The sequence below is a fragment of the Balaenoptera musculus genome, chromosome 10 (assembly GCF_009873245.2).
Source record: "Balaenoptera musculus isolate JJ_BM4_2016_0621 chromosome 10, mBalMus1.pri.v3, whole genome shotgun sequence".
NCBI lineage: Eukaryota > Metazoa > Chordata > Mammalia > Artiodactyla > Balaenopteridae > Balaenoptera > Balaenoptera musculus.
Window position 1 is genome coordinate 39,157,628 of NC_045794.1, and position 27,905 is coordinate 39,185,532.

The 27,905-nt window shown below is 36.9% G+C and overlaps 2 protein-coding genes across 5 annotated transcripts in view; one reads left to right on the forward strand and one right to left on the reverse strand.

Moving 5' to 3' along the window:
• Nucleotides 1–27,905, forward strand: part of TEX49 (testis expressed 49) — a 109,481-nt gene that overhangs the window by 39,977 nt on the left and 41,599 nt on the right. The window lies entirely within an intron of this gene.
• CCNT1 (cyclin T1) overlaps nucleotides 1–27,905 on the reverse strand; it is a 37,367-nt gene that overhangs the window by 2,246 nt on the left and 7,216 nt on the right. Inside the window, exons 3-9 of one of the 4 annotated variants that reach the window (XM_036867502.1) lie at nucleotides 24,484–24,612; nucleotides 22,274–22,334; nucleotides 20,593–20,655; nucleotides 18,660–18,705; nucleotides 17,327–17,490; nucleotides 17,092–17,162; nucleotides 6,469–7,974 (exon numbers count right to left, since the gene is read on the reverse strand). In XM_036867502.1, the coding sequence (XP_036723397.1) occupies nucleotides 6,568–7,974; nucleotides 17,092–17,162; nucleotides 17,327–17,490; nucleotides 18,660–18,705; nucleotides 20,593–20,655; nucleotides 22,274–22,334; nucleotides 24,484–24,612 (1,941 nt within the window). In that variant the 3' untranslated portion in view covers nucleotides 6,469–6,567. Of the gene's footprint in view, nucleotides 1–6,468; nucleotides 7,975–17,091; nucleotides 17,163–17,326; nucleotides 17,491–18,659; nucleotides 18,706–20,592; nucleotides 20,656–22,273; nucleotides 22,335–24,483; nucleotides 24,613–27,905 lie in introns of those variants that run through there. The other 3 variants (XM_036867504.1, XM_036867503.1, XR_005021602.1) reach the window with 3 other exon arrangements.

The window sequence follows — 27,905 nt, forward strand, 5'->3', positions numbered from 1 at the left end:
AAGCTAGATCATGTTACTTCTCTACTCAACACTTGTCAATGGTGCTCCATTTCACTGTCTTTATAATGGCTTACAAGGCCCTACTGTATCTGGCCTTTTGCTGCTTCTCTAACCACATTATCCTACTACTTACTCTCTCCTCCTCACTCAATTCTATACTAGCTACACTGGCCTCCTTGCTCTTTCTCAAACATGCTAGTTATCTTCTCACCTCAGAACCTTTGCACTTGTTTCCTGGAATGATCTTACCCACAAATATTCCTGTGGCTTGCTCTCTCACCTCTTTCAGGTCTTTGCTGAACTGTGATTTCGTAAGGGCTTCCTCCCTAGCCATCTTATTTCCAATTTCAACAATCCTACTTACCTACATGCACACACAAAATCCCTGTCCCTCCTTCCCTGCTTTACATTCTTACATTCAAAGTACTTATCATCTAGCATATTATGTTTTACTTGTCTCCCCTACAACTAGAATGTAAGTTCTATGAGGGCAAGATGCTTGCTTTGTTTACTGCCATATTATCATCTGTAAACAGTATATAGTACTTGGTAGATACTATTTTCTAATGAAGGGATAAATGAAAAGCAGGGAAGCGCCTGAAACTACTTTTCAGAAAAGATGAATCTAGTTTTCAATTTTAACTTGTTTTCATCACTGTGATTTTTTGGTTACCTGTTGGTTTTGAGTGTTATGTGAAATTAAGAAAAGGGGTTAAGATTCCACAATGCAAAAAAGGTAGCACAAGACATGTGACAATCCACAAATCAAATCAATTCAACAGAAGCAGGCCCCCCAAATCAATTCAGCAGAAGTAGGTGCCAGAGCTAGAGATTACAATAAATACAAGCCTCTAAGGGAATCCACAGAAGTCATAGAAAGGGCTTCAAACTTTCTACAGAAAGTTGAATGACAGAGATCAAGCCAATCTTATTGGCTCTCAAAAGTGTCAGAGAGACCAGGATGATTTACTGATCATAAGATGAAACCTAGCTCTACACCAGTTAGTTTAACAAACCTCTATAATTGGGGATCCAGCTGTTCGGAAGTTTATATTGATTTATACCTCATCTATTGCCAAGGATGACACAGTTGATATCTCTTTCAACAAAAGCAAATGACTATTTATGACTCTATAATAAATTTATAATATCATCCATTCTCACATCGTTCATTTACTACTTCTCTATTCTTCCATTCAAACCAGACCAAAATTCCTAAAACATCAGCAGCTTCCACAAAAGTTTCAGGAGAGGCACAGCAAACAAAAATCTTAAGTTGTCTTATTTCAGAAAATGGAAGGACGGAATGAACAGAACTCAAGACTCAAGTGATTTTTTTTCAGAAGTGTTGAACATTCTGTTAAATTTATCTTTTGTTCCTTTTAGAGTTTTTAAACTATAGCTACTCCTAACTTATTTTTTTATAATTTGAGCATTATAGCATAAAAATTCTTTCCATTTAAATGGGTAATTTGCAAGATTTACCTTCTGTGTGTGGTTTTATTATGTCCCAAGAAAAGGGTGAGTATTCCCTATCAGCTTTTCCAGGCACCACCAAGAAGGCTATTAATTTTTTCTTCCAAAAGCACTGCTGTCTATACCAACATTTCAGTTTTCAAAGAACCAAATATACAATTATGAATCATTGATAGTGCTTGCTAGATAAGCAGTACATGTTGCTATCATCTGTTAGAGTTATGTATTTTTCTGTGTACCAGTCACCCTTCCAGGTATCCATGCGACAATACAGAATGAGGGGTTTTTCCCCTCTGCCACATCAGACTTTATACTATCAGGTTCACTGTAATGATCAAATCTTAGTTAGGTATTTCCAGTGAACTCAATTCTCATAGGATCTTGTGCAGTAAGAAAGTGTATACTATATTACCAAAACTAAAACAAAACTATTATCATATCAATCAAATGACAGTTAAAGACTAACTTGAAGACTCAGTACACATAAACAATAACCAGATGATTGTTTTATCATTAACATTTATTGATGGGATGGATAAATACAGATTGAGAAACATACTTGACAGCAAGATATCAAACTGATAGCCAGACTATAAAATGTATACAACATCCTTTTTTAAATTTTTAAAAAAAATTTTTTAATGTGTTACAAAGAGCCCTTACTATAATGGTCACTTATATCTTACCATTCACATAACAGCAGTAGAGATCCCAGGGGTAGCATCCAGAACTGAGGTGCCCCAAGGAGGACAGAGGCAAGAGCAGAATAATATGCTAGGAAAGGACTCTTAAGAGCAATACAAAGAAAACAGACAAAAATATCACCACAAAATTGTACCTGAGTGACATAGATTGGTAAAGTGTTTTACATTTTTTTTCCTTCTTTGCTCTTTGGTCTGATAAGAAAACAGTTTTAGGTGTGTGGAGTAGGGTGGAGAGGTCAGTTTCAAATCCAGAAACCTAGGTTAACACTAAGTTAGTCGGCTGCATTCTTTTCTTTGGGTGCTTAACCCAGCCAGCACTTCCATCTTATAACCAATTCCAATGTGATCAACCACTAATCAGTTAAGGCCTCAGCTTTCAACTGAAGAGTTCCTGATAACCTGATGGAGACATACTTGCTCTGGCTTCAATTAGCATGCTGTCAAGTCTTTCTCTTCTTTTCATTCACCATGAATACACACTCATAAAGGGGAAGAGTAGACACCACTTTTTAGTAAACGTTCCTTTTTTGCCCTCCCTTTTCCAATGCCAAGTTCATACTAAAAACTTTAGAAACATTAAAATGAAAGGGTCTCCCACTTAAAAAATAATTCTCACTCCAGACCACTCTATCAGGCAGGATTATAGTACCATGCTTTTTATCCCACAGAGGGATAAAAAGATAAAACTGGAAAGTGTGATACAACATGAACATTTTTTAAACCACCAGGAACAAACACTCAGTTAAAAGCTGGGTGTTAACAAGCAGCAACACAAGAAATTTGGGGAGGCATCAAAGTCACTGAAAGTTTCGTGGGACTGCAGAGGGCTTATTTCTCACCATGTGAAGGGTTGCATAGACTGCTTAAATTCTCCCAAACCCAAGAGAATAATATTTGTATTCCAACTTCAAGATGTCCTAGAATCCCTTTTCTTGGTATTAGTATCAAAATAGATCATCAACAAAAGACTAATCCTTTTAACATTTAATCAGTTCCCAAGTTCCCACAGTCCTGTGTTTCTGCGGGAAACACAGATATGTTTAAAATCCAACCATACTGGGATAAGACTCCTCTAATTGCCTTTGTCCAGAAACAAGGCATAAGGGGTATGGATTTTCAATATGGGGAATTAAGTAGCAGAGGCTTAAGTAAATCCAGCACTGATGTTACCATGATTTTATTTCTATATCCTAATCCATTGCTGTTTCCAACTGGAGATTTAAGTTTTTTCTATCAATATTGGTGAAGCCAATAATACAGAACTATGTAAAAGGATACATTAAATCAAAACACTAAAATCATTTAAAAAAAAAAAAAGAGGAAGCTGAGGGTCTCAGATATGGAAACATATTGATTCAAGTGAAAAGACTAGACTAATTCCTACATATTTTCTAAACCCAAAAAGCATAACTGATACTTCAGAAGACCAATGCAGCTTTAGATTAATGCTTCACTAGAGTTCAGCTAACAGCAACACAGGTATCTGATTAAAAGCCCTAAGGACAATTCACAGGTATTTGTTTTTGCCAAAATGAGATTCAAGCGAAGTTTTAGGAATGAAATTTACAGAACTTGAGGCTCCAGGCCTGCTTACCACCACTTATCCTTGATAAGGTTAAAAGGAGGGGAAAAAAAGCCACGTTTACTAGACTAACTTTGCATGTATAAATCCTGTTTCTCACCCTTTGAAGTGGTGAGGGCAAGAGAAGACACAGCGTTTAGAAACCACACAATCTTCTGAAGCCTAAGCTTATGGAGTTTGGACAATATGCATGCTAGCTGACAGGCACATCTGCTAACCCAAAGACAATGCAGCAAGCAGCTTCATGCAGAGCCCATAAGAAGTTTCATGACATATGCATAGATATAAAAGTGGACACTGTAGGTATCTTAAAACAGTATCAGGAGGCACTAATATAAAAAAGTCTCTAAATTGACCTATATCAGCAATGATCTACTAGTGCAAAGGCCAGACTATGCAGCGTAAAGCAGCTCTTAGGCTCTAGTAAGCACTTTTTTCACGGTCACTCCTGACAAAGTTCTAAGGAACTACAGACTGCCATGGAGAACTGCTGAGGCCAAGTGGATGTGTATCTCTGTGGTGAGAGAGTGAATGTGATTAGAAAATATGTGACATTTGATGAGAAAAACTGAAAGCTGTAAAAGACATTTTCATAAATCAGCGATCACCAATTCCACAAGCTACAGATGCAAACTAAATAACCTTTTGGGAAGGTCAGAAGGGAAAGCTGACTCCGCCAAACAAAATCTAAACAAATAGCCTAAATTTAGTAAACACACCACGCATCTACCAATTACCAATTACCTAGCACAACACAGAAAATATCAAGGAGAAAGAGGAAAATGTCATCCATAAAAGTAAAGTGACATTCCAAGTCAAAAGTATTACTGGTGTATCAATCAGCACAGAGCTCACTTTACACAGCAATGGCAGGCACTCCAGACAGTTCAAATATGCAGAAGTGCAGGACACTAATTCACCTTCAGTTAAGGCTTACTGAACAAATTCCCTCCTATATTAGGCCAGTGCATCATCAATTTCAACTGCCTCAGTTTTCTCCCCAACCTGTTCCTGGCAAGCAGCAGCACATGTACAACTCCTATCTCCCTATGACTTCCAATGAAAAAATTCAATTTATCCACAAAGAATATTTGGTGTGAAAGAAGCTGCATTAAAATCAAGAAGACAAATTCAAATTGCATCACCTTTTCCATGGCAAAAAACACCATGAAGACTGAAAAAACACAACATTAAATGATCTGTGGCAAGGTGGCATTTTCAGCTGGACAACTTCGCTTAGAATTCTTTCTAGCCCCTTTAAAGATTTCTTTCCTCAAAAATGTTCACTCCTAAAATATGGGATAATTAAGCACCCATAAGAACAGGACTCCTGATCCATTTTTCTAAAGGACTCTTAGAAATCTACAGAAGAACTTCTGCCTAGAAGCTAAAACCACCAAAGATGCACAATCTAAACATAACAGTATCTGAAGGCTAGGCTTGCTCACTCTCATGGCACCAGCACTGTTAAATTCGTAAGCTCCAATCTCTGAAGTCATATTGGCTGCAAAAATTGAGGATGCAGCTGCCTCCCTTCAGATATACGGATAAAAATCAAGTCTTACGTTCATAATATAATTTAAAATACAATGTCCTAAAAATTCCCAATCACAGTTTTCATTGTTTTCAGTATCCTTTAGCTCCATGGCTTCTCCCAGATCTATTCTCACATATGGTCTGGGCTTTTCAAAGGAAGGATAGCACATCCCCCTTCCCTTCAGAGACCCTGAGACTGCTCTTACTTGAACACTTTCCCAAAGCCCAATGTGAAAAAAAAGCACACCCAATTCTGTAGGGCAGAAGCCAGCCTAGCTCTCCAGCCTTCTTCCTCAACCCCACCTTTGTTCTATATCAAAAGGAAAAAGGGGGTAAAAAGGAAGTTTTTATAATGGAGTCCAGAGTCAGACCATTGGCTGCACCTGCCCAAACTAGAATTTAGAAGGCTACCCTCAACTACAACATAAAGAAAGAGAAATGTCAAATACAGGCCTCTTCCTTCCTTTATGTTTTAAAGGCCACACCGTGTTCTCTCTAGTAGACTGTTAGGAAGTAAAAATGGTGAAGTACAGGGAAGGAAAGATAAAACGTGATTTTTAAACACACACACTAAAAACACACACACCCACACTTACATACACACTTAAAGGTCGAAACACTTCAAGTGGCCAGAGCCGATCTCAGAACTCACAGCCAAAATCCTATCCTCCCATCCCCCCTACACACACACCCCCCACCCTCCAATCCCACCCCCCAGGACTCACTGCTGTGTATCTCATACACACAGCAAAATCCCTATCCCTTCCCCAATTATATAAAAAAAACTAAACAGATAACTTACTTTCTTTAAATTATTTTTTAAAAGTCTCTTAAAAGATTTCGACATTTAAATACTTCCTCTCTTCTGATATATTAAACACCAAAGGGATCCACAACTGTTTGATAAAACAAACCCTCCATACTTCAGTCCTGGCAAGAAGAGGGAAGATATCAACTCTAATCAACCTAATTAGGAGGTGGAGAGGCCAAGAATAGAGAAAGTATTCTGAATCCTTCACAGCTTTAACACATTCTCACCTCTCAGTAAAAACTATAATAAAATAGTTAAATTTCTGAGGCAGGAGATATAATAACCAAGGCCCTCTACCACCTTCCCACCTATGTCTCAATATAAATTTACTCCTAGTCCAACAAGGGTGACATATGTCATAAGGGAAGTAATTTTCTTAGTCCAGAATCAGTAGTTCAAAAAAAAAAAAAAAAAGGTGTGTTTTTAAAGAAGTTTTTTTCTACTCGTCTTTTTCTTTTTTACTTGGGAAGGGGTGGAAGTGGTGGAGGAGGTTCTGATGGTAGAGGTGGTAGCCGGGGTTTGTCTGTATTGCCAGGTCTGGAGGACATTCCACCAGCCCGTGGATTCAGATAGTCTCCATAAGAATGAACATATTCAAACGCAGGCGGCTGAGTAGGCTGAACACCTTGGGCATTGAGAAGAGAGTGAAGCATATTCACAGTATCTTGATAGTCTATGGTCTGGGTTGCATTGTGACCATTGGCCCCTGTGGAGCCTTTATCCAATTTCATGTGAGGAACTCGAGTTTTACAGCTGGGCTGTGAAAAAGTAAGGCCACTTGTGTCTGAGCTATGCCCAGGCAACTGGGCCATTGTAGGAAGAGGAGGGAAGGAGAAATTTATGGAAGAGGATTTAGTATTCTTGGCAGTCTTGGCTGAATGATCAAACACTGCCCCTCCAGTCTCTTCAGGGAGGGGCCTTTTACGAGAAGAACTGGAAGAGGAGAAAGAGCTAGACAAGCTATAGGGTTTGTGTGCTAAGGTGCTTGTCTGGCTACTATGTTTTGGATCACCTGGACGTTTGTTCCCAGTACTAGCTGGAAGCTGTGAGTGAGTGTGTTTGTGTGAGTGGTGATTATGATGATGATGATGATTAGATGGGTGAGTCTTGTGCTTTTCTTTGTGCTCGCGGCTCTTTGTGACACTGTCATCTACAGAATTGTGCTTGTCAGCTGCAGTGTGAACTTTAATGCGCATTTTTATCTCCTCTGGTTTTGAAGTGGCAGCTTTATCTCCACTTGTCACTGGGATTCTCATTTTGAGAGCTGTTTTGTCAGTCTTTTCCAGAAAAGGCCGCTCAGGGTTTTCTGAGCCCTCTATGGGCATTTTCAGAAGGACGGAAGAATGGCTATCATGGTGAGACAGGAGATTCTGGGCAGCATAGGCATACTGTGACTTCACATTGGCCTCCATGTTCTCCAGTTGCCTCTTCTGGGCAGCCAACTCTTCTGCATGCTTTGCACGGTATTCTTTCAGTGATACTTTAGCTGCTGGCACACTCTTACTATTCTGCTTCTGGGAAACAAATGCATTTGAACCATCCTGTTGCAAGGAATGATCAACTCCTATAAGTGCTAAATTCTCACTAGTCCGATGACCCTGAGCAGGTTCTACCTTAAAAGGAGGGTGGGAGGACAGCCAACGCTCACTAGGCAACATCTCCACATTGCTTAAGTTACTGGTTGACTCTTCAGTGGCTGGAAGGGAAGGCACTGCACTTGTGGTAGAAGAAGCTGACATACTCATTAAACCTGCAATAGTTGTATCTGAAGAGCTCTGGGAAATCATATTAAGGATTGTCTGCTCCGAAGTGTTTTCATCTGCTCCTCGGTCATCTGCTTTTGTTTTCTTGGCAGCCTGGCATGCCTAGAATGAAGCAAATAGCATCTTTTCACTTCAGGTAATTTATCAAATGGAAAAAAAACACTGAAATGAGTAGACTGTGTTTGCTGTGACATTGGGAGTTTGGGATAGCCCATAACCAGGTGGTTACTCTAACATGAGACTGATAATTATTACCATCAGGAGAGATAAGATTTTTTAAACCTTCAATCAAGCATCACAAGATCTCAAAGAGGCATCCGAACTCCCATGTTCGTTGCAGCACTTTTCACAATACCTAAGGTATGAAAGCAACCCAAGTGTCCATCAATAAATGAATGGATTAAAAAAAATGTGGTCTATATATACAATGAAATACCATTTAGCCTTAAAAAAGGAGGAAGATTCTGTGAAGACAGCAGAGTAGGAAGCACCAGGAATCTGTCCCATCTAGACAACAACTGCAAAGGCAGAATCTGTCTGACATAACTATTTTGGAACTCTGCAGTCCGCTGAAGGCTTGCAGCTGCCAGGGTAAGCCCTGGACAATAAATTGAGGTTAACTTCCCTCAGTTTCAGCTCTCAGCCCCAGTCAGCTGTGTACCTGTTCCTGGAGTCGCTTGCACACAGCTTGGGGGACCCTGGTTAGGCAAAAAGGGCTCTATTTTCCAAATATGGGAGATCTGTGGTCTGATCGCTGACTGCTGCTTTCGATCACAGAGGTACAAAGAGAAAGGTAGCTATTGTTGTTGCACCTCCCTCCATTGTTGCAATCCCCTCCCCCCTCTGGCTGAAGTGACTTCCCTGGATATAAAAGGGCCAGCCCCCTTCCTCCCCCACTTCATTTTTTGCTTTTTCTCCCTTTGGGAGCCAGATATTAGAGTAGAACATTAAAAACAAACACTGTCCCTACAGAAATGTCCAGGAAAAGGCTCCGATAAGAACTGAGAAGACCTTAATTTTACACATCAAGCTGATCCTCAGCATATAAATATCCTTTAAAATCAAGCCCCCACCCCAAATATACAAAAAAAAAAACAAAAAAATAAAACCAAAAAAAAAAAAAAAATCCCAGCAAACCCCAGGAAAGGGAGACAATCTGATTTCCAGAGTTACCATGTTATTAGATTCAAATGTCCAGTCTTCAACAAAAAAATCACAAGGCACATAAAGAAACAGGAAAGTATAGCCCATTCAAAGGAAAAAAAAAAATCAACAGAAACTGTCCCTGAAAAAGACCCAATGGCAGATCTACTAGGCAAAGACATTAACTGCCTTAAAGATACTCAAGGAAATGAAGATGTCAAAAAGTCAAGAAAACAACATGTGAACAAAATGAAAGTATCAAAAAAGAGATTAAAAACTTTAAAAGAAACCAGAAAGAAATCCTGGAGCTGAAAAGTACAATAACTGAAATGAAAAATGCACTGGAGGGATTCAAAGGCAGATCTGAACAGGCAGAAGAATCAGCAAACTTGAAAATACGACAATGGAAATTATCAAGTCTGAGGAACAGAAAGAAAAAAGACTGAAGCAAGTGAACTGAGCCTAAGGGACCTATGGGACACCATCAAATAGACCAATGTATGCACTGTGGGAATTCCAGAAAATGAAAAGAAAGAGAAAGAGGCAGAGAATATGTGAAGGTACAGCAGCTCAGAACTCTCCAAATCTGATGAAAAAACATGAATATAGATATCCAAGAAGCTCAGTGAACTCCAGGATGAACTCAAAGAGACTCACATCAAGACATATCATACTTAACCCTCCCAGACTTCAGACAGTACTACAAAGCTATCAGTAATCAGTGTGGTACTGGCACAAATTCAGACATCTGGATCAACGGAACAGAATAGAGAGCCCATAAATAAACACACATACCTACAGTCAATCTTTGACAAAGGAGGCAAGAATATACAGTCTCTTCAACAAGTGGTGTTGGTAAAGTTGGATAGCCACATGTAATTCAATGAAGTTAGAACACACCCTCACACCATACACAAAAATAAACTCAAAATGGCTTAAAGACTTAAACATAAGACATGATACCATAAAACTCCTAGAAGAGAACATAAGCAAAACATCCTCTGACATAAACATACCAAGGTTTTCTTAGGTCAGTCTCCCAAGGCAATAGAAATAAAAGCAAAAATAAACAAATGGACCTAATCAAATACAAGCTTTTGCATAGCAAAGGAGACAGTAAACAAAACGAAAAGATAACCTAAGGACTAGGAGAAAATATTTGCAAATGATGTGACTGATAAGGGCTTAATTTCCAAAATATAAAAACAGCTCATACAACTCAACAACAAAAAAACAAACAACCCAATCCAAACATGGGGAGAATACCTAAATACACATTTCTCCAAAGAAGACATACAGATGGCCAACAGGCACATGAAAAGATGCTCAACATCACTACTTATGAGAGAAATGCAAATAAAACTACAAAGAGGTACCACCTCATACCAGTCAGAATGGCCATCATTAAAAAGTCTACAAATAACAAATGCTAGAAAGGGTATGGAGAAAAGGGAACCCTCCCACCTGTTGGTGAGAATGTAAGATGGTGCAGCCACTATGGAAAACAGTATGGAGGTTCCTCAAAAAGCTAAAAATAGAGTTGCCATATCATCCAGCAATCCCACTCCTGGGCATACATCCGGACAAAACTATAGTTCAAAAAGATACATGCACCCCAATGTTCATAGCAGCACTATTCACAATAGCCAAAACATGGAAACAACCTAAATGTCCACTGACAGATGAATGGATAAGAAGATGTGGTACATATATACAATGGAATACTACTCAGCCATTAAAAAAGAACAAAATAATGTCATTTGCAGCAACATGGATGGACCTAGAGATTATCATACTAAGTGAAGTTAAGTCAGACAAAGACAAATATCATATGATATCATTTATACGTGGAATCTAAAATATGACACAAATGAACTTATCTACGAAACAGAAACAGACTCACAGACATAAAGAACAGACTTAGGGTTGCCAAGGGGGAGGGGGATGAGGGAGGGATGGAGTGGGAGTTTGGGGTTAGCAGATGCAAACTATTATATATAGAATTGATAAACAACAAGGTCCTACTGTATAGCACAGGGAACTATATTCAATATCCTCTGATAAACTATAATGTAAAAGAAAATGAAGAAGAATGTAATATATGTATAAATGAACCACTTTGCTGTACAGCAGAAATTAACACAACATTGTAAATCAACTATACTTCTATTTTTTTTTTTTTCTTTTTTTTTTGCCACACCACACAGCTTGCAGGATCTGTTCCCTGACCAGGGATTGAACCCGGTCCACGGCAGTGAAAGCGCCAAATCCTAACCACTAGACCACCAAGTAACTCCCCAACTATACTTCAATTAAAAAAAAAAAAAAAAAAAACAGATGAATGGGTAAAGAAGATGTGGTATATATACGATGGAATACAACTCAGTCATAAAAAAGAAGGAAATTTTGCCATTTGCAACAACATAGATGAATTTGGAGGGTATTAGGCTAAAATACTGTATGTTACCACTTATATGTGGAATTTAAAAAATAAAATTAATGAATATAACAAAATAGATACAGACTCACAGATACAGACAACAAACTAGTGGTTACCAGTGGGGAGAGGGAAGGGGTAAGGGGCAAGATAAGGGTAGGGGATTAAGAGGTACAAACTACTATGTATAAAATAAATAAGCTACAAGGATATATAGTACAACACAGGGAATATAACCAATATTTTATAATAAGTATAAATGGAATATAACCTTTAAAAATTGTGAATCATTTTGTTATACACCTGAAATTTATATAATATTGTACATCAACTATACCTCAATTCTTAAAATCATGGTATTAAAAAAAAAAAAAAAAGACGTATCATACTCAAACTTTCAAAAGCCAAAGACAGAATTCTGAAAGCAGCAAGAAGCAAACTGTCACATACAAGGGATCCTCAATAAGATCATGAGATTTCTCAACAGAAACTTTGGAGGCCACAAGACAGTGAGCTGATACATTCCAAGTACTAAAAGAAAAAAACTGTCAGCCAAGAATCCTATATCCAGTAAGAATGTCCTTCAAAAAAGTGAAGGAGAAATTAATTATCTCCAGATAAACAAAAGCTGAGGGGATTTGTGACCACTAGACCAGCCATAGGAGGAAGGCTCAAGGGAGTCCTCCAAGACAGTAACTTCAAGCCATATGGAGAAATAAAGACCTCAATAAAAGTAAATACATGGGCAATTATAAAAGCTGGTATTGTAACAATGGTTTGTAATTGCACATTTTGCTTTCTACATGATTTAGGAGACTAACACATTCTCAGGGAAAAAAAAATTAGTGTAAAACCTAGTATTACTATAACTTTGTCTTATAATTCCAAATCTTATTTTTTATATAGTATAAGAGCCTAATACATCTAAAAGAATTATTACTTTTTGGGGGGCACACAATGTATAAATATTTAATTTTGTAACATCAACAACCAAAAGGGATGAGGATGCAGTTGTAAAGGGGACGAATTTTGTATGTTAATACAAAAAATGAATGAAAAAGGAATTTAAATTTTTTCACTATGAAAAATCAACTAAGCACAAAAGACAGTATAATGCAGGAAATGAGGGACAAAAAAGCCATAAGGCATATACAGTAGGCATAACTTGGAGATACTGTGGGTTCAGTTCCAGACCATCTCAATAAAGCAAATATCACAATAAAGTGAGCCACACAAATGTTTTGGTTTCCCAGTGCATATAAAAATTGTGTTTACACTACAGTCTATTAAATGTGCAATAGCATTATGTCTAAAAAAAATGGACATACCTTAATTTAAAATACCTTATTGCTAAAAAATGCTAACCATCATTTGAGCCTTCAGTGAGTTGTAGTAGTAATACTAAAGATTACTGATCACATATCACCATAACAAATATAATGATAATGAAAAAGTTCAACATACTGCCATAATTACCAACGTGTAACAGAGACACGAAGTAAGCAAATACTGTTGGGAAAATGGCGTCAACAGACTTGCTTGACGCAGGGCTGCCACAAACCTTCAATATAAAAAATGCAATATCTACAAAGTGCAATAAAACAAGGTATGCCTGTATAAAAAACAAATAGCATTAAGTGACAGAAGTAAATCTCTCCTTATCTGTAATTACTTTAAGTGTAAATGGATTAAACTCTTAAGGAAAAGACAGAGATTTGTAGAATGGATAAAAACATATGATCCAACTATATGTTATCTACAAGAGGCTGAGATCCAAAGACCCAAACAGGCTGAAAGTGAAAGGATGGAAAAAGATATACAATGCAAACAGTAACCAAAAGAGAGCATGCATGGCTATACTAATAGCAGACAAAATAGACTTGAAATCAAAAAAGACTTCAAGAGACAAAAAAGAACATTATAAAAAAAAAAGAACATTATATATTTTAAAAGGCTAGCTACAGAAATTAGACATAGCAATTATAAACATTTACACACCTAATGACAGGCCATCAAAATATATGAGGCCAAAACCTAACAGAATTAAAGAGAAATAGACAGTTTTACAGTAATAGTTGGAGACTTCAATACCCCACTCACAATAATAGACGGATCAAACAGAAGATAAGGAAGTAGGACTTAATAAATAAACTAACTAGATCTAACAGACATACACAGAACACTCTCCCCAAAAACAGCAGCACATACATTCTTCAAGTGCATATGGGACATTATCCAGGACAGACCATATGTTAGGCTGCAAACTTAGTCAATAGATTTTAAAAGATACCTATCACACCATGTATTTTTTCTGACCACAACAAGATAAAGTTAGAAATCAGGATCAGAAAGAAAATTGGGGGAAAAAAAAAAATCACAAAATTGTGGAAATTAAACCAATGGATCAAAGAAATCAAAAGGGAAATTAGAAAATACTTAGAGACCAAGAAAAACAAAACACAACATATCAAACTTAAGGTATGCAGCAAAAGTGGTGCTAAGGGAGAAATTTATGGCTACAAACACTACATTAAAAAAACCAAGGACCTCCCTGGCAGTCCAATGGTTAAGACTCCACACTCCCAATGCAGGGGCTATGAGTTCAGTCCCTGGTTGAGGAATTAAGATCCTGTATGCCACACAGAGTGGCCAAAAAACTAAAAATTTAAAAAGTAAAAAGTACTTTAAAAAAACAAAAAGAAACAAGAAATTGGGAATTCCCTAGCAGTCCAGTGGTTAGGACTCCGTGCTCTCACTGCCTGGGGGGCCTGGGTTCAATCCCTGGTCGGGGAACTAAAAATCCCACAAGCCATGCAGTGTGGCCAAAAAAAAAAAACAACCAAGAAACATCTCAAAATAACAAACTAACTTTATAACTTAAGGAACTAGAAAAAGAACTAAACACAAAGGTACCAGAAGGAAAGATATAATAAAGATTAGAGCAGAGATAAAATAAAGAAAACTAGAGAAAAACCAAAACAAAAATTGGTTCCTTGAGAAGATCAACAAAATTGACAAATCTTTAGCTAGACAGACTAAGAAAAAAAGAGGGAAGACTCAAACTACTAAAATCAGAAATAAAAGTGGAGACATTGCTACCATTCTAACAGAACAAACTGTATATCAACAAATTGAATAACCCAGACAAAAGGGACAAATTCCTAGAAACACAAAACCTATCAAGACTAAATCATGAAGAAACAGAAAATCTGAATAGACTTATATAGCTAGTAATAAAATTGAATCAGGACTTCCCTGGCGGCCCAGTGGTTAAGAATCCGCCTGCCAATGCAGGGGACACAGGTTTGAGCCCTGGTCCAGGAAGATCCCACATGCTGCGGAGCAACTAAGCCCATGCACCACAACTACTGAGCCTGCACTCTAGAACCCGCGAGCCACAACTACTGAGCCCACGCACGCCTAGAGCCCATGCTCCGCAACAAGAGAAGCCACTTCAATGAGAAGCCTGCCCACCACAACAAAGAGTAGCCCCCGCTCCCCGCAACTAGAGCAAGCCTGCGTGCAGCAACGAAGACCCAACACAGCCAAAAATAAATAAATAAATTTTAAAAAATAAATAAATAAAATTGAATCAGTAATCAAAAATCTCCAAAGGAAAAAAAGCCTTACTGGTTAATCCTATCAATCATTTAATGAAGTAATGCCACTCCTTTTCAAACTTTCCAAAAACTTGAAGAGGAGGGAACACTTCTCAACTCATTCTATGAGGCAAGCATTACCCTGATACCAAAGCTAGATGAAAACACTACAAGAAAGGAAAACTACAGGCCAATATCCCTTATAACCACTGATGCAAAAATCCTCAACAAAATACTAGCAAGATGAATTTGGCGGCATTTTTTAAAAATTACATATCACGCATGACCAAGTGGAATTTATTCCTGGAATATAAGGAGGGTTCAACATATGGAAATCAATTGATGTAATATGTCACACAAACAGAATGAAGGAAACAAATCACATGATCATCTCAATTTGTGCAGAGAAAGCATTTGACAAAATTCAACACACTTTCATGATAAAAACACTCAACAAACTAGGAACATAAAGAGGAAACTACCTCAACATAATAAAAGTCACATATAAAAAACCCACAGTGAACATCATATTCAATGGTGAAAGACTGACAGTTTTCTTTAAGATCAGGAATAAGGAAAAGATGCTCACTTTCACCACTTCCATTCAACATTGTACTGGAAGTTCTAGCCACAGCAATCAGGCAAGAAAAAGAAACGGCATCAAATTGGAAAAGAAGAAGTAAAATTATCTCTGTTTGCAGATGACATGAGCTTATATGTAGATAACTCTAAAGACTCCACCAAAAAGAATTTATTTTTTCTGATTTTATTAGAATTAATAAATGAATTGGGCAAAGCAACAGGATACAAAGTCAACAAATAAAATTCAGTTACATTTCTCTACATGAATAAACAATGTAAAAAGGAAATTATGAAAACAATTCCATTTACAACAGCACCAAAAAGAATAAAATACTTGGGAATTAACCAAGGAAGTAAAAGACTTGTACAATGAAAACTGCAAAACACCGCTGAAAAAAATTAAGTAAAACATAACTGGAAACTCACCCATGTTCTGGATCCAAACATTAATTCAAACATTAATACTGTTAAAATGTGGGGGGACTTCCCTGGTGGTCCAGTGGTTAAGACTCCGCACTCCCAATGCAGGGGGCCCGGGTTCGATCCCTGGTCGGGGAACTAGATCCCGCATGCATGCCACAACTAAGAGTCTGCATGCTGCAACTAAAAGTCCACATGCTGCAACTAAGAAGCCTACATGCTGCAACAAAGATCCCGTGTGCTGCAACTAAAACCCAGTGCAGCCAAAATAAATTAAAAAAAAAAAATCCTAGAATTCATATGGAATCTCAAAGGACCCTGAATAATCAAAACAATCTTAAAAATGAAGAACAAAACAGGAAGACTCACACTTCCTGATTCCAAAACTTACTACAAAGCCACAGTAATCAAAACAGTGGGGTACTGACATATAGACATATAGATGAATGGAACAGAATAGAAAGCCCAGAAATAAACCCTCACATACATGGTCAAATGATTTTTGACAAGGGTGCCAAGACCATTCAACAGGGAAAGGACAGTCTTCTCAACAAATGGTGCTAATTCCACTATTCATAAATAAGACTTTGAAAAATATCTGAAATATAACTTTAGACTGCCATCTATATAAAAACAAAATTCTAAAATCCATTTAAAAGCAGGTAATGTCAAAGACAAAATTATGATACCAGTTCTAATCTCCTAACTCTGTATCTTTCCTATACCAGAAGCCAACATTCTGTTACTCAGAAAAGCCAAATTTTTCCCCTTAACACTCTCCACACAAAAAAATAACCAATGTTGCTGACCAAATGACTAAATCACAAGAGTTGCAAAACACCAAATAAATCTCACTGTCACCTACAGCAATGGATTTCTGGGCCAGAAGCCAAGCTATGAAGTTGAAATTATGACTATTGCATAACTACAAAAAGGGAAATTCCAAACCGAGGGTACATATCCATATCTGGTATTTTCACTGGTGCGGTCAAAAGAAGAAAATGGTTTGTTCTACAAACTGACAGCAATAATTCTTACCCTCCAATTCCGAATTCGTTTGAGCCTGTTGGGGGTTCTCTCCAGAATCTGTAGAAATTCATGTGTCAGTTCTACAAATGAAATTAGAACATTTAAGAAAAACTCAGAGAGGCAGAAGTAATGAAATAAGAATAACCTCAACTAACTATATTCATCTGAAATCAAGTCACCTTTGGCCAGATATGTGACAGATCAAGAGCAAGTGCTATTCAAGGTCCCTTACTCTAAAACTTACCATCTAAAAGTTCCAAGGTCACAGTGGCGTCAACATACTCCCACCAGTGCTTCCCATCAGTTGAGACTGGGATCTCCCAGTTGGACCACTTGCAAGCCAGATGAATGCAGACACAGGCCACCACAGGAGGTGTGTACTGCAGGCTAAATGTGGTCAAATGCAGGCTGACATCAGAGGGAAGGAAACAAGAGAGTGTCATGAGCTCTCAATTCTGAACCCAAAGTTAAAACTCTCCATTACTTTAAAAAAAAAGTTAAAAAAAAAAAAAGTTAAAAAAAAAAAAAATCCCACTGGAGAGCAAGAAGGGCAAGAAATATCCAGTGCTCTGATCCAGCACCCAACATGATTTTTTCCATTAACCCAGCAGCTCAGGTAACAACTTTTCTAATTTTTTTGACTACACATCATTTAATCCACACACTGATGAAGGACTGGAAAAAATAAAAACAAAAATAAAAGACTGAGTATTCAGTTTTTTTAAATAAGGATTAATTATCCTGAGAATAAGCTCAGAACTTAAGGAAAATTATAAGATTTTTGATATGTATAATCCCTAAGTCAAATACCTAAGGAAACATTCTAAAAATTATCTTGTCTCGTGCCAATCATAGGTCTGGTCTCTTTAAAATAATGAATAGACAATCACTCTCTCAAGTGTGAATATATTTGAGAGTTTACTTTTAAAATTTCTCCCACCAGGCTATAAAACTGAACTTCTTAGCCCTGACAGTCATTAGGAGTATCTTTGGTTTCCATGAACAACCAGTAGATTGGAGATGAGAATAAGCAAGTCATTTGGTAATACAAGTTATGTATTAATTGTTTTCTTTAAAAAGGGAAGGAGAAAGAAAAAGTATCACAACTCTTTACACATATACATGCCCATTTATCTGGGCGTGGGCAAAGAAAAAAAGAGTCTTTTAAAATATAGTTAACAGCAGAATCCTCCAAATTAGATTTTAGTCACTGTCAATGAACCCCAAGTTTAAACAAACTTTCTGAATTATGCTCTTGGATATTTTAAAGCAAAGTAACAAATGCAGAATTAAGTAGGCTATCAAACGATCAGCAATAAATAAATATATCACTTTAAAAAAATTTAAAAAGCAGCATGGAAATTTTAAGGTACACATGAAAACTGTGCAGAAAAATCAACCTTTACCATAGAATTGTCTATAACACATTGTATCAGAGTTCCTTGCCTAGATCTTTGGCTTCTAGTTTACTAAGTGCAAGACCTGTCATCTTTCCATATACCCATCAAAAAGTGACAATTCTAACGCAAGTAAAGTACTATCCCAAAAATAGAAGAGAAAAATATTAAAATATAAACCTGTTGGTTGCCATGAAGTAAGAAGTTTGTGCTAAGTCCTTGCTTGCTAAAAAAAAGAAAGGGGGTGGGGGGGAGAAGGTTATTAGTTCCATTCATTCTAAACAATTATTTAGTAAGCATTTAATATTTACAAGGCAGAGAATATAGTGGTAAATGAGGAAGGCATGGTCCCTGACCACCTGATGTTTACATTCTACTGTCAAAGAAAACAGTTTGAGTGATTTTTAATTATAATATTAATAATTACGCTGCTTCCCGACTTAGGGACTTAAGCTTTATTCTGCACACCAGGTATAAGGGGTACATGTTTAAAATGCAATTCCTGGGCATCCTCCCTAGAGTTTGACTCAACACATTTGGAGAAGAATGTAACAAACATTTTTACTTGTTAGTAACTCAGAGATCCTGATACAAAAGGTTCACTGAGAAATTCTAAGCTAGGGGATGAACTAATTTGGAGGCAAGATCAGAATCCAGAAGACCCTGCTATATCTGGAAAAAATTAGCAAATAACATAAATTATTCATATATATTACAATTTTAAAAACTCCTCCTTCGGGCTTCCCTGGTGGCACAGTGGTTAAGAATCTGCCTGCCGATGCAGGGTACATGGGTTCGAGCCCTGGTCTGGGAAGATCCCACATGCCGCAGAGCAACTAAGCCCACGCGCCACACCTACTGAGCCTGCGCTCTAGAGCCCGCAAGCCACAACTCCCGAAGCCCGGGCGCCTAGAGCCCATGCTCTGCAACAAGAGAAGCTACTGCAATGAGAAGCCCACGCACCGCAACGAAGAGTAGCCCCCGCTCACCGCAACTAGAGAAAGCCTGCGCACGGCAACAAAGACCCAACGCAGCCAAAAAAATAAAATAAATAATAAATAAACAAACAAACAATAAAAATTCTTCCTTCAAAGAAAAAAAAATGCTCTGGGTAACAAAGCAAATTTTAATCTTCCTTAGATTAAATATTAGCATTTATCCATCTCAGTGTAAACCTTTTAATGCTTTCAAAATATAAGAACTCAGGGAAAACTCTGAGTTTTCAGATGAAACACACAAATAAGACCAATTATCAGTTAAGTCTACAAAACGAAAAATGGCATTTAAACGCACAGTGGTGTCTAGATATCCTTGATACTACTATTTAAATAAGCAAGAACTAGGTTTCGTGCAATTACAGCTACTAAAGTTAAATCAGAATAAAAACCAAGTCCTGCCAAGGAATTAACAAAGATGAAAATAAGTTCAAATAAATTCTAGATGACCCTCTGGGTGGCCTTTAAGAGTGCCTAGGACGGGCTTCCCTGGTGGCGCAGTGGTTGGGAGTCCGCCTGCCAATGCAGGGGACACGGGTTCGAGCCCTGGTCTGGGAAGATCCCACATGCCGCAGAGCAGCTGGGCCCGTGAGCCACAATTACTGAGCCTGCGCGTCTGGAGCCTGTGCTCCGCGGCAAGAGAGGCCACAATAGTGAGAGGCCCGTGCACTGCGATGAAGAGTGGCCCCCACTTGCCGCAACTGGAGAAAGCCCTCGCACAGAAACAAAGACCCAACACAGCCATAAATAAATAAATAAATAAAATTAAAAAAAAAAAAAAAAAAAGAGTGCCTAGGACAATCAACCCTAGAATCAAATTAACCCCCAAGATATCCTTAAAATTGCTGTTAGATACTTATGATTTGGTGACTTTTCAGAATCTGCCCCCAGCTTTGACAAACATCCATAAGAAACTAACTCTCTTTATCTGGAGATCACCTAAAAACATTATAAGAACCCAACAGAAAAACTCCAACCACTCATTTTGATTTAAGCCAGGTAGGTTTTTTAATTTAAATTTTGGCCAAAGCAGCTGTGTTCTGTATTTGTCCAGAGCAAATCTTAGCCTCTAAATGGTAAAACAATTTAAGACAGCATCTCAAGTTGGGATTCCTTACCTCGAACAAGTTGAGTGCACTTTACCACATGTGTATGTGGGTGATCAATTGTTAGTTCAAAGCCTAAAAAAAAAAAAGTAACTGGTTAAAAAGCTAAAGGTACTCAAAATATTTTATATTTCTTTTATCTGAGTCATCATTGAAGGCCTCCCTCATTTTCTGGTCCCAAAACTGCCGTTCAGAGGCTAAGAGAGTCAGACAAAGTATGTAGCACACTCTTCTTTAAGATTATCTTCAAAGGTGCTTATATTTTGAGCTAGAAGGCACCACTCAGATAATAAAGCTAATGCAGTCTCAAGATCCCTGAGCTACCAAAAACATCTAAACACAAAACATTTTCTTAGGGACAACAGAATATAATACATGGCTGGAAGAAGCAGTTACTCATGTAATGATTATCTTCGAAAGCTTAACCTTGAGAAAACATTTTGAAACCTATTCCTCTCTTACCTCAGTTTTGTCCCTTTTCATCATCTCAATTACTGTAAGTACTGATCATTTTATCTAACTCTAAATGATCTTTACCAAAATTACTTAAGGAAGATCGGTATGTCTACAAAAATTTTCAATGAAGTTTCTCTTTTTGAGTATATAAATAAAAATTTTCAATGAAATTTCTCTTTTTGAGTATGTAAATAAAATTTTCCAGTACAAATAAAGAAATTCTAGGGAATTCCCTGGCAGTCCAGTGGTTAGGACTTGGCACTTTCACTGCAGAGGGCCTGGGTTCAATCCCTGGTCGGGGAACTAAAATCCCACAAGTTGCGTGCCGCAGCCAAAATATTTAAAAAATAAAAATAAAGTCTGGGACAAACTGATTAAAAAAAAAAAAAAAGAAAGAAAAAAAAATTCTATTGCAAAATTTACTTGATGCAAATTATTCTAAAAGTATAATTGATTCTTGCAAATTAGATCTTACTGGTTTCCACATTAAAATATTAATAAAAATTTACTCCACCAGAAAAATATCATTGTCCCCTAAAATATGGTTACCTTGAAGAAAACTAATTTAAAGTAAAAATTAGCAGAAACTAACTTCAGAGACAAACTTTGAAGAATTCACTGTATGTTTGTACATGCAAGAAGTACAGCCCTACCAGTAACTTTCCAACATAACTCATGAAATACTCCCCTACCTAAAGAGAAAAATGATAGCCCAAAAGAACTAGAAAATCTTTATTTTCCATATTTGCTAAGCTTTTAAAGGCAGTCTCTTTGATGAAAATAATAATAGATAATAGCAGAGCATCATCAGTTCTTTAGCCCATCAACTGCTATAGCTTGAATTCCTCCACCTCCACTCCACTGTTCTGAACACTGATTATCAATTTTAAAAACAAATGCTGTTATCTAAATATAATGACAAGCAGACTATAAAAGTCCATGGAAGGAAAAATGTTATTTAGATAGTTTCTGCCATTATTTATCAGAAAGTTAAAAACTGCCAAATCTTAAGCAAATCATGAATCCTAGAATATAAAACAAACAAACAAAAAACCCCTGCTGCTATTTCAAAGGTCAGCCGTGCCTGCATTCTCTCTGTGGTATAGGCCAGGGTTAAACAACCTCTAAAATGTGCAAAAACCTTCCCAAGAAATTCTCTTCCTATTTCCTATTTTGCAAATTTTAAAATCATATTATGTACATATTTCTTTAATGTTTTAAAGGAAAATAAACTTACCTAAAGTCTGCAGAATTATGCTTTCTAATATCACCAGATCTTGAACTTGTTGCAGGTAAGCCTGCAGGTGAGAAGACAAATTATTCCCCAAAAAGATACAATATATAATATATAAAGTGTAGGCAAATTCTAACAACCTCCAAGGGAAACCAAAGCCTCAAAAGGCAAGGGTGGGGTTATGAGGGAGAGCAGGAACTGAAATTAACCCTTACCCCTAACAGATTCTCCTTAAAAAAAAAAAAAAAAAAGTGGTACAGTGAGAGATGTCACTTTATTTATAAATGGCTACAGAAAAAGCACCAGAGATCTAATTCATTTTAGGTTCTAAAGTTCATATGATGTAGACAGAAGAAAATTTAAAATATATCTTTTTTCAACATCATCAAAATACACTGCAGAGCCTTCTCACAGTACTGTAGGCAATCTCAAACATTTGACTCCTCTTAAACCTTCTTTTTGGAGTAATGCTAGATTTTTAAAATTCATAAATGGGTTCAAAGGAAAAGGGAACAAACAAAAAATTCTTTCAGATTTGTACTGGCCATAACTGTAGCCACTATCCACACATGGCTATCGAGCACTTGAAATGTGTTATGAGTGTAGAATACACACTGAATTGTGAAGACTTAGTTAAGAAATAATAATGTAAACCACTTCATTAATAATGTTTTAAAATTGATTATATGCTGAAATGACTATATTTGGGGGTTAAAGAAAATAATATATAAAATATAACATTAAATTAATCTTAATTTTTTTAAGTAAAGATTTTTATATAAAGCTTAATGAAAAGTTTAAAATTTTTAATTACACATGTGACTTCCCCTATATTTCTATTGGACAGCACTGGTCTAGAACTCTAGGAGAATGAGATTTGAGCCAGTAGTTAAGAGACTTATGTTGCTGCTAACTTTCCACTGAACTTTATGATCTTGAATAAGTCCAGTAAGGACTTAAACTATGCTAGTTCCCCTTTCCATATAGTGAAGAAAGTATCTTCTCCTAGTCACCTCATAAGAGAGACTCAGGTGAGAAGTCATGTAAATATACTTGAAAGAAAAAAAAATAAAGTGGGGATTTTATTTTTTGTTTTATTTTGTTAAAATAAAATTTTATTTGGTCAATTCTATAGACCAACAGCAGTTAGCAGTCTCTAACATAAATGAAAGTCCAGACCAACAGCTCTTCAACAAAACTACTGGTGCAGCCCAAAGAGAAAACAAAGTTAAGTCAAGACACTGCTATGCAAAACACTTAATTTACATAATAAGGGGCTATTATCGAAACAAACCGTCCCCACAACCACTTTGTCCAATATGATCAGAAGAACACACAATTCCACTTAATTTGATAATGGATGACTTATGCACCCACTGTAACAGACAAATAATCTAGTAACAGAAATCCATAATTTTTCTCCAAACTCATCATTCCCCAATCACTGATTTCTAAAGCCAGGAGAGTTTCCCTTCTTTAGAAGGTCAAGGAAGGATGGAAAAGGAAAAAAAGCTATATGTATACACATAGGATAAAGGTGTGGAAGAATATATATCTGAACTGTAATCAGCAGTATCCTCCTAGGAGAAGGAGGGGAGGTGAGCTTTACCTTTGACTTTAAATGATTCTTTAGTGTTTGGGTTCTTTTATAATGAGCATACTTGTAATTTCTTAAAAAGTTAAGCACACACGCACCAGTGACAAGATTCACTTAAAAAAAATTCATTAACAAAAAATCTAAAAGAATTTTCTTCATAGTGATATTATAGTGGCTAAAAGCTGGAAATTATCTTAAGAGAAAATGGTTAAAATATATGTATGTATATGACGAAATACTATATCAATATTTAAAGGAAGCGGAGAATTGATGGGAAAATATTTGGCATACAGTAAGTGAAAAAAGCAGGTATAAAATATATACATGTGTAGCTACTCATAGAAAAGAAGCTGGAAATACTGGTTCATTTATATATCTGTGGTACAAATTACATCTAGGTAATATATTTTCTTCTTTTTCTGCATTTTCCAATTTTACCAGAATGAATACAATTAACTTTTGCCGTAAAATTTCTGTGATGTTTTTGTTAAGGAAAAAACAAACACTAAAAGTTCCTTTAACAGCCCCAATTCAGACTTCAGTAAATCAAAGTTAAAAAACTAAGTTATGATCAAAATAAATTAAGAAAAACAGATGTGTGTAATTAATCCCCTACCTCACTCCTAGTATCAGGAAGTGATTCCTGTGGATGGAGACAAGCATGTGCTACCTTGATGACGTGTTCCAATTTTTTGGGCTGCTCCTCTACTTTGGCTGCTAAAAATAAGGCTGCTGGAGCCACAGACTGGATGAAGAGAAAATAAATCACATTTATTATTTGCTTATTTCTAGAGTAAGGTAAATCTAAAAAAGAACTAAGTCTTAAACCAACTTCTTTGCTTACCTCAACTTCGTCACCTCTTGTTTATGCTTTCTCCTCCTCTACTTAAATATCTTCTCCTCTCCTATCCATTAACCACGTCCACTTCTGAAAACCAATCCTTCAACAAACTCTCATTAAAAGCTACCTATTCAAGAAACCACTAGATGTAAATAGACAGCTTTCTATTTAAAATGAGATTATTAAGTTTTATCAAAGCACTCTATATACTTTTTTTTAAAGGAGTAAACTGAAATGTCCAGAATCAGCAAATCCATGGAGACAGAAGTAGATGAGTGGTTGCCAGGGGCTGGGAGAAGAGAGGAATGGGAGTGACTGCTAAAGCATGAGGGGTTTCTTTCTGGGGTGATGTAAATGCTCTGAAATTAGATCATGGTGATGGTTGCCCAACTCTGAATATACTAAGAACCAGTGAATTGTACACCCAAAGGAGGAATTTTATTGTATGCGAATTATCTCAATTATACTTACATATGGAGAGGAGCACAAATCTTTAAAAAAGAATTCAAAGTATAGTATTATATTCAATAGGTTATAAGTAGAAGGTACTTAGAGGGGGGAAAAAAAAGTCAAGCCAGGGAATTCCCTGGCGGTCCAGTGGTTAGGACTTGGCACTCTCACTGCCAGGACCAGGGTTCCATCCCTGGTTGGGGAACTAAGATACTGTAAGCCTCGAAGCACAGCCAAAATAAAAAAGTCAAGCCAATCCACAAGCAGACAGAAAACTCAGACACTAAACAAGAAATTAGAGCAACAGGACATAAATATAGCCTGGTGATCTGGGAAACCTCAGGAAGCACAACATCTCTAGAATCTTAACAAGAATATTTCAATGAATCAAAGATGGCAATGGCATGAACTACAATTCACCAGGAGTTAAAGAAAGCAATAAATAATTTTATAAAAGTGAAATATCTGTTTACTGAGTAGAACTGACATGCATTTTAACACTTATTTGTATCCCTGCAGTTATCTGTTATACTTTGCTAGAACAGATTTTTCTCCACAAATTCAATTCAGAATAACAATTCTCTTCCTTCATATTTGTTGCAGTTACATATGGAGCTTGCTACATATATTGTACTAGACCTTAGGATAAACAAAGTAGTTAAGACTCCACGCTCCCAATGCAATGGGCCCAGGTTCGATCCCTGGTCAGGGAACTAGATCCCACATGGATGCCCCAACTAAGGAGGCCGCCTGCCACAACTAAGACCCGGCACAACCAAATAAATAAATAAAATAAACAAATAAATATTAAAACAACAATAATGATAATACAGGCATTAGGAAATAAAGTTTAGAGTAGGCACTAGCAGTAGAAATAAAGTAAAAAAGAAACCCAGTTTTCACCTTGGAAAACGAATAGGTTTTCAGTAAATATACATATATGTATTTGCATACAGAGAAAAAAATTCTAATGGAATATACGCCAAAACGTTAACAGGATTATCTCTGAACACCATGTTATAGGGAAATCATTACTTTCTCCTTTAATCTGTCCTCTTTTATTTATTTATTTATTTTTTGGCTGCATTGGGTCTTTGTGGCTGCACATGGGCTTTTTTCTCTAGTTGTGGCGAGCAGGGGCTACTCTTCGTTGCGGTGCACAGGCTTCTCATTGTGGTGGCTTCTCTTGTTGTGGAGCACGGGCTCTAGGCGCACGGGCTTCAGTAGTTGTGGTGCGGGGGCTCAGCAGTCGTGGCGCATGGGCTAGTAGTTGTGGCTCATGGGCTTTAGAGCGCAGGCTCACTAGTTGTGGCGCACAGGCTTAGTTGCTCCATGGCAATGTGGTATCTTCCAGGCCAGGGATCGAACCCATGTCCCCTGCATTGGCAGGCGGATTCTTAACCACTGCACCACCAGGGAAGTCCCTGTCCTCTTTTAATTTTATGATGACAATATATATTTATAGGGGGAGAAAAAATAGTACCACTATAAAAATTAACGGGACTTTATAACTGATTGGACACAGGGGAAAAGGAAAAGGACAACTCAGAGACAACACTTAAGATTTTAAGCCTACAACTTTGCTTTCAAGAGGCTAAAAATATATTTGAAAGAATCTAACTAAAGTATGATATACAAACAATGGCTTACAAGGCAAGATAATATCTCAGTTAAGTGAAAGACCACAAGAGATAAATTTCAACCTCCTTTTTGTCCAATCAACCATATAAATACTCATTGCTCCTCATGGAATCATATACCAAGCTAGCTTATCAAACTATTTTCCCATCAAAGGCAGTTTCCAAGAGGAATTCCAGGTAAGAGTATAAGATTTTCTCCATTTTAAAAGAACAATAATAATGCTAGCTAATACTTATTTGTTTGCTATATGCAGACACTTTGTAAATTAATTCATCTATATCCTATTAACTACTCTATGAGGTAGGCACTACTATTGACCCCAAAGAGATGAGAAAACTGAGGTGTATGGTAACTTGCTCAAAGGCATATAGCTGGTAGGCAGTGCAGCAAGGATCCACATCCAGACAAGTCTGACTCCAGAGCCCATCCTCTTAACCACTAAACTTGACCTTTTAAGAGTCAGCTAATGAGAGTAATATACACCCAAATTTGTCAGCTATTAAAAGACAACACCTGTATATCAAATATTATAAAATACAGAATAAATACACACACACCAAGTTGCTCACCACTACTTTTACATTCCCCCACTTGAAAACTTTTTAGACAGTACATACAGAAATTCAATTAATGAGGTTGAATTTCTTCTCAAAAAGAGAGTAACTGCAATGCCAGGATTTAAGTGAAAATAAACCAGTCATTTAATCATGTCCACTAAAGAAATAAAATTTATTTCAATCAAAAGACAACTTCTCTACCTTCCAAGGTATTGGAAATATACTGTATCTTGTTCTGAGTGGTGGTTATGTATATACAATGCAAAAAGTAATCATGCTGCACACCTCAGACTTTTGTGCTTTACTTTATGTTATACCTCAACAAAAATTTTAAATTTTTTTAAAAAAGGCAAGAACTCTAGGCTTCAAAACACTATAAACGAAGAGTTACAACAAAACGAGAATAGTATTCACAGCACATGACATACGGCTCTGATATATAAAGAGCTCATATAAATGAGAAAATCAAAAAAAATAAAACGGGCAAAAAGAAACAACAGACTATTTTTAAGTCCAATTCTTCAATTTCACAAGAAGAACAATGACCAA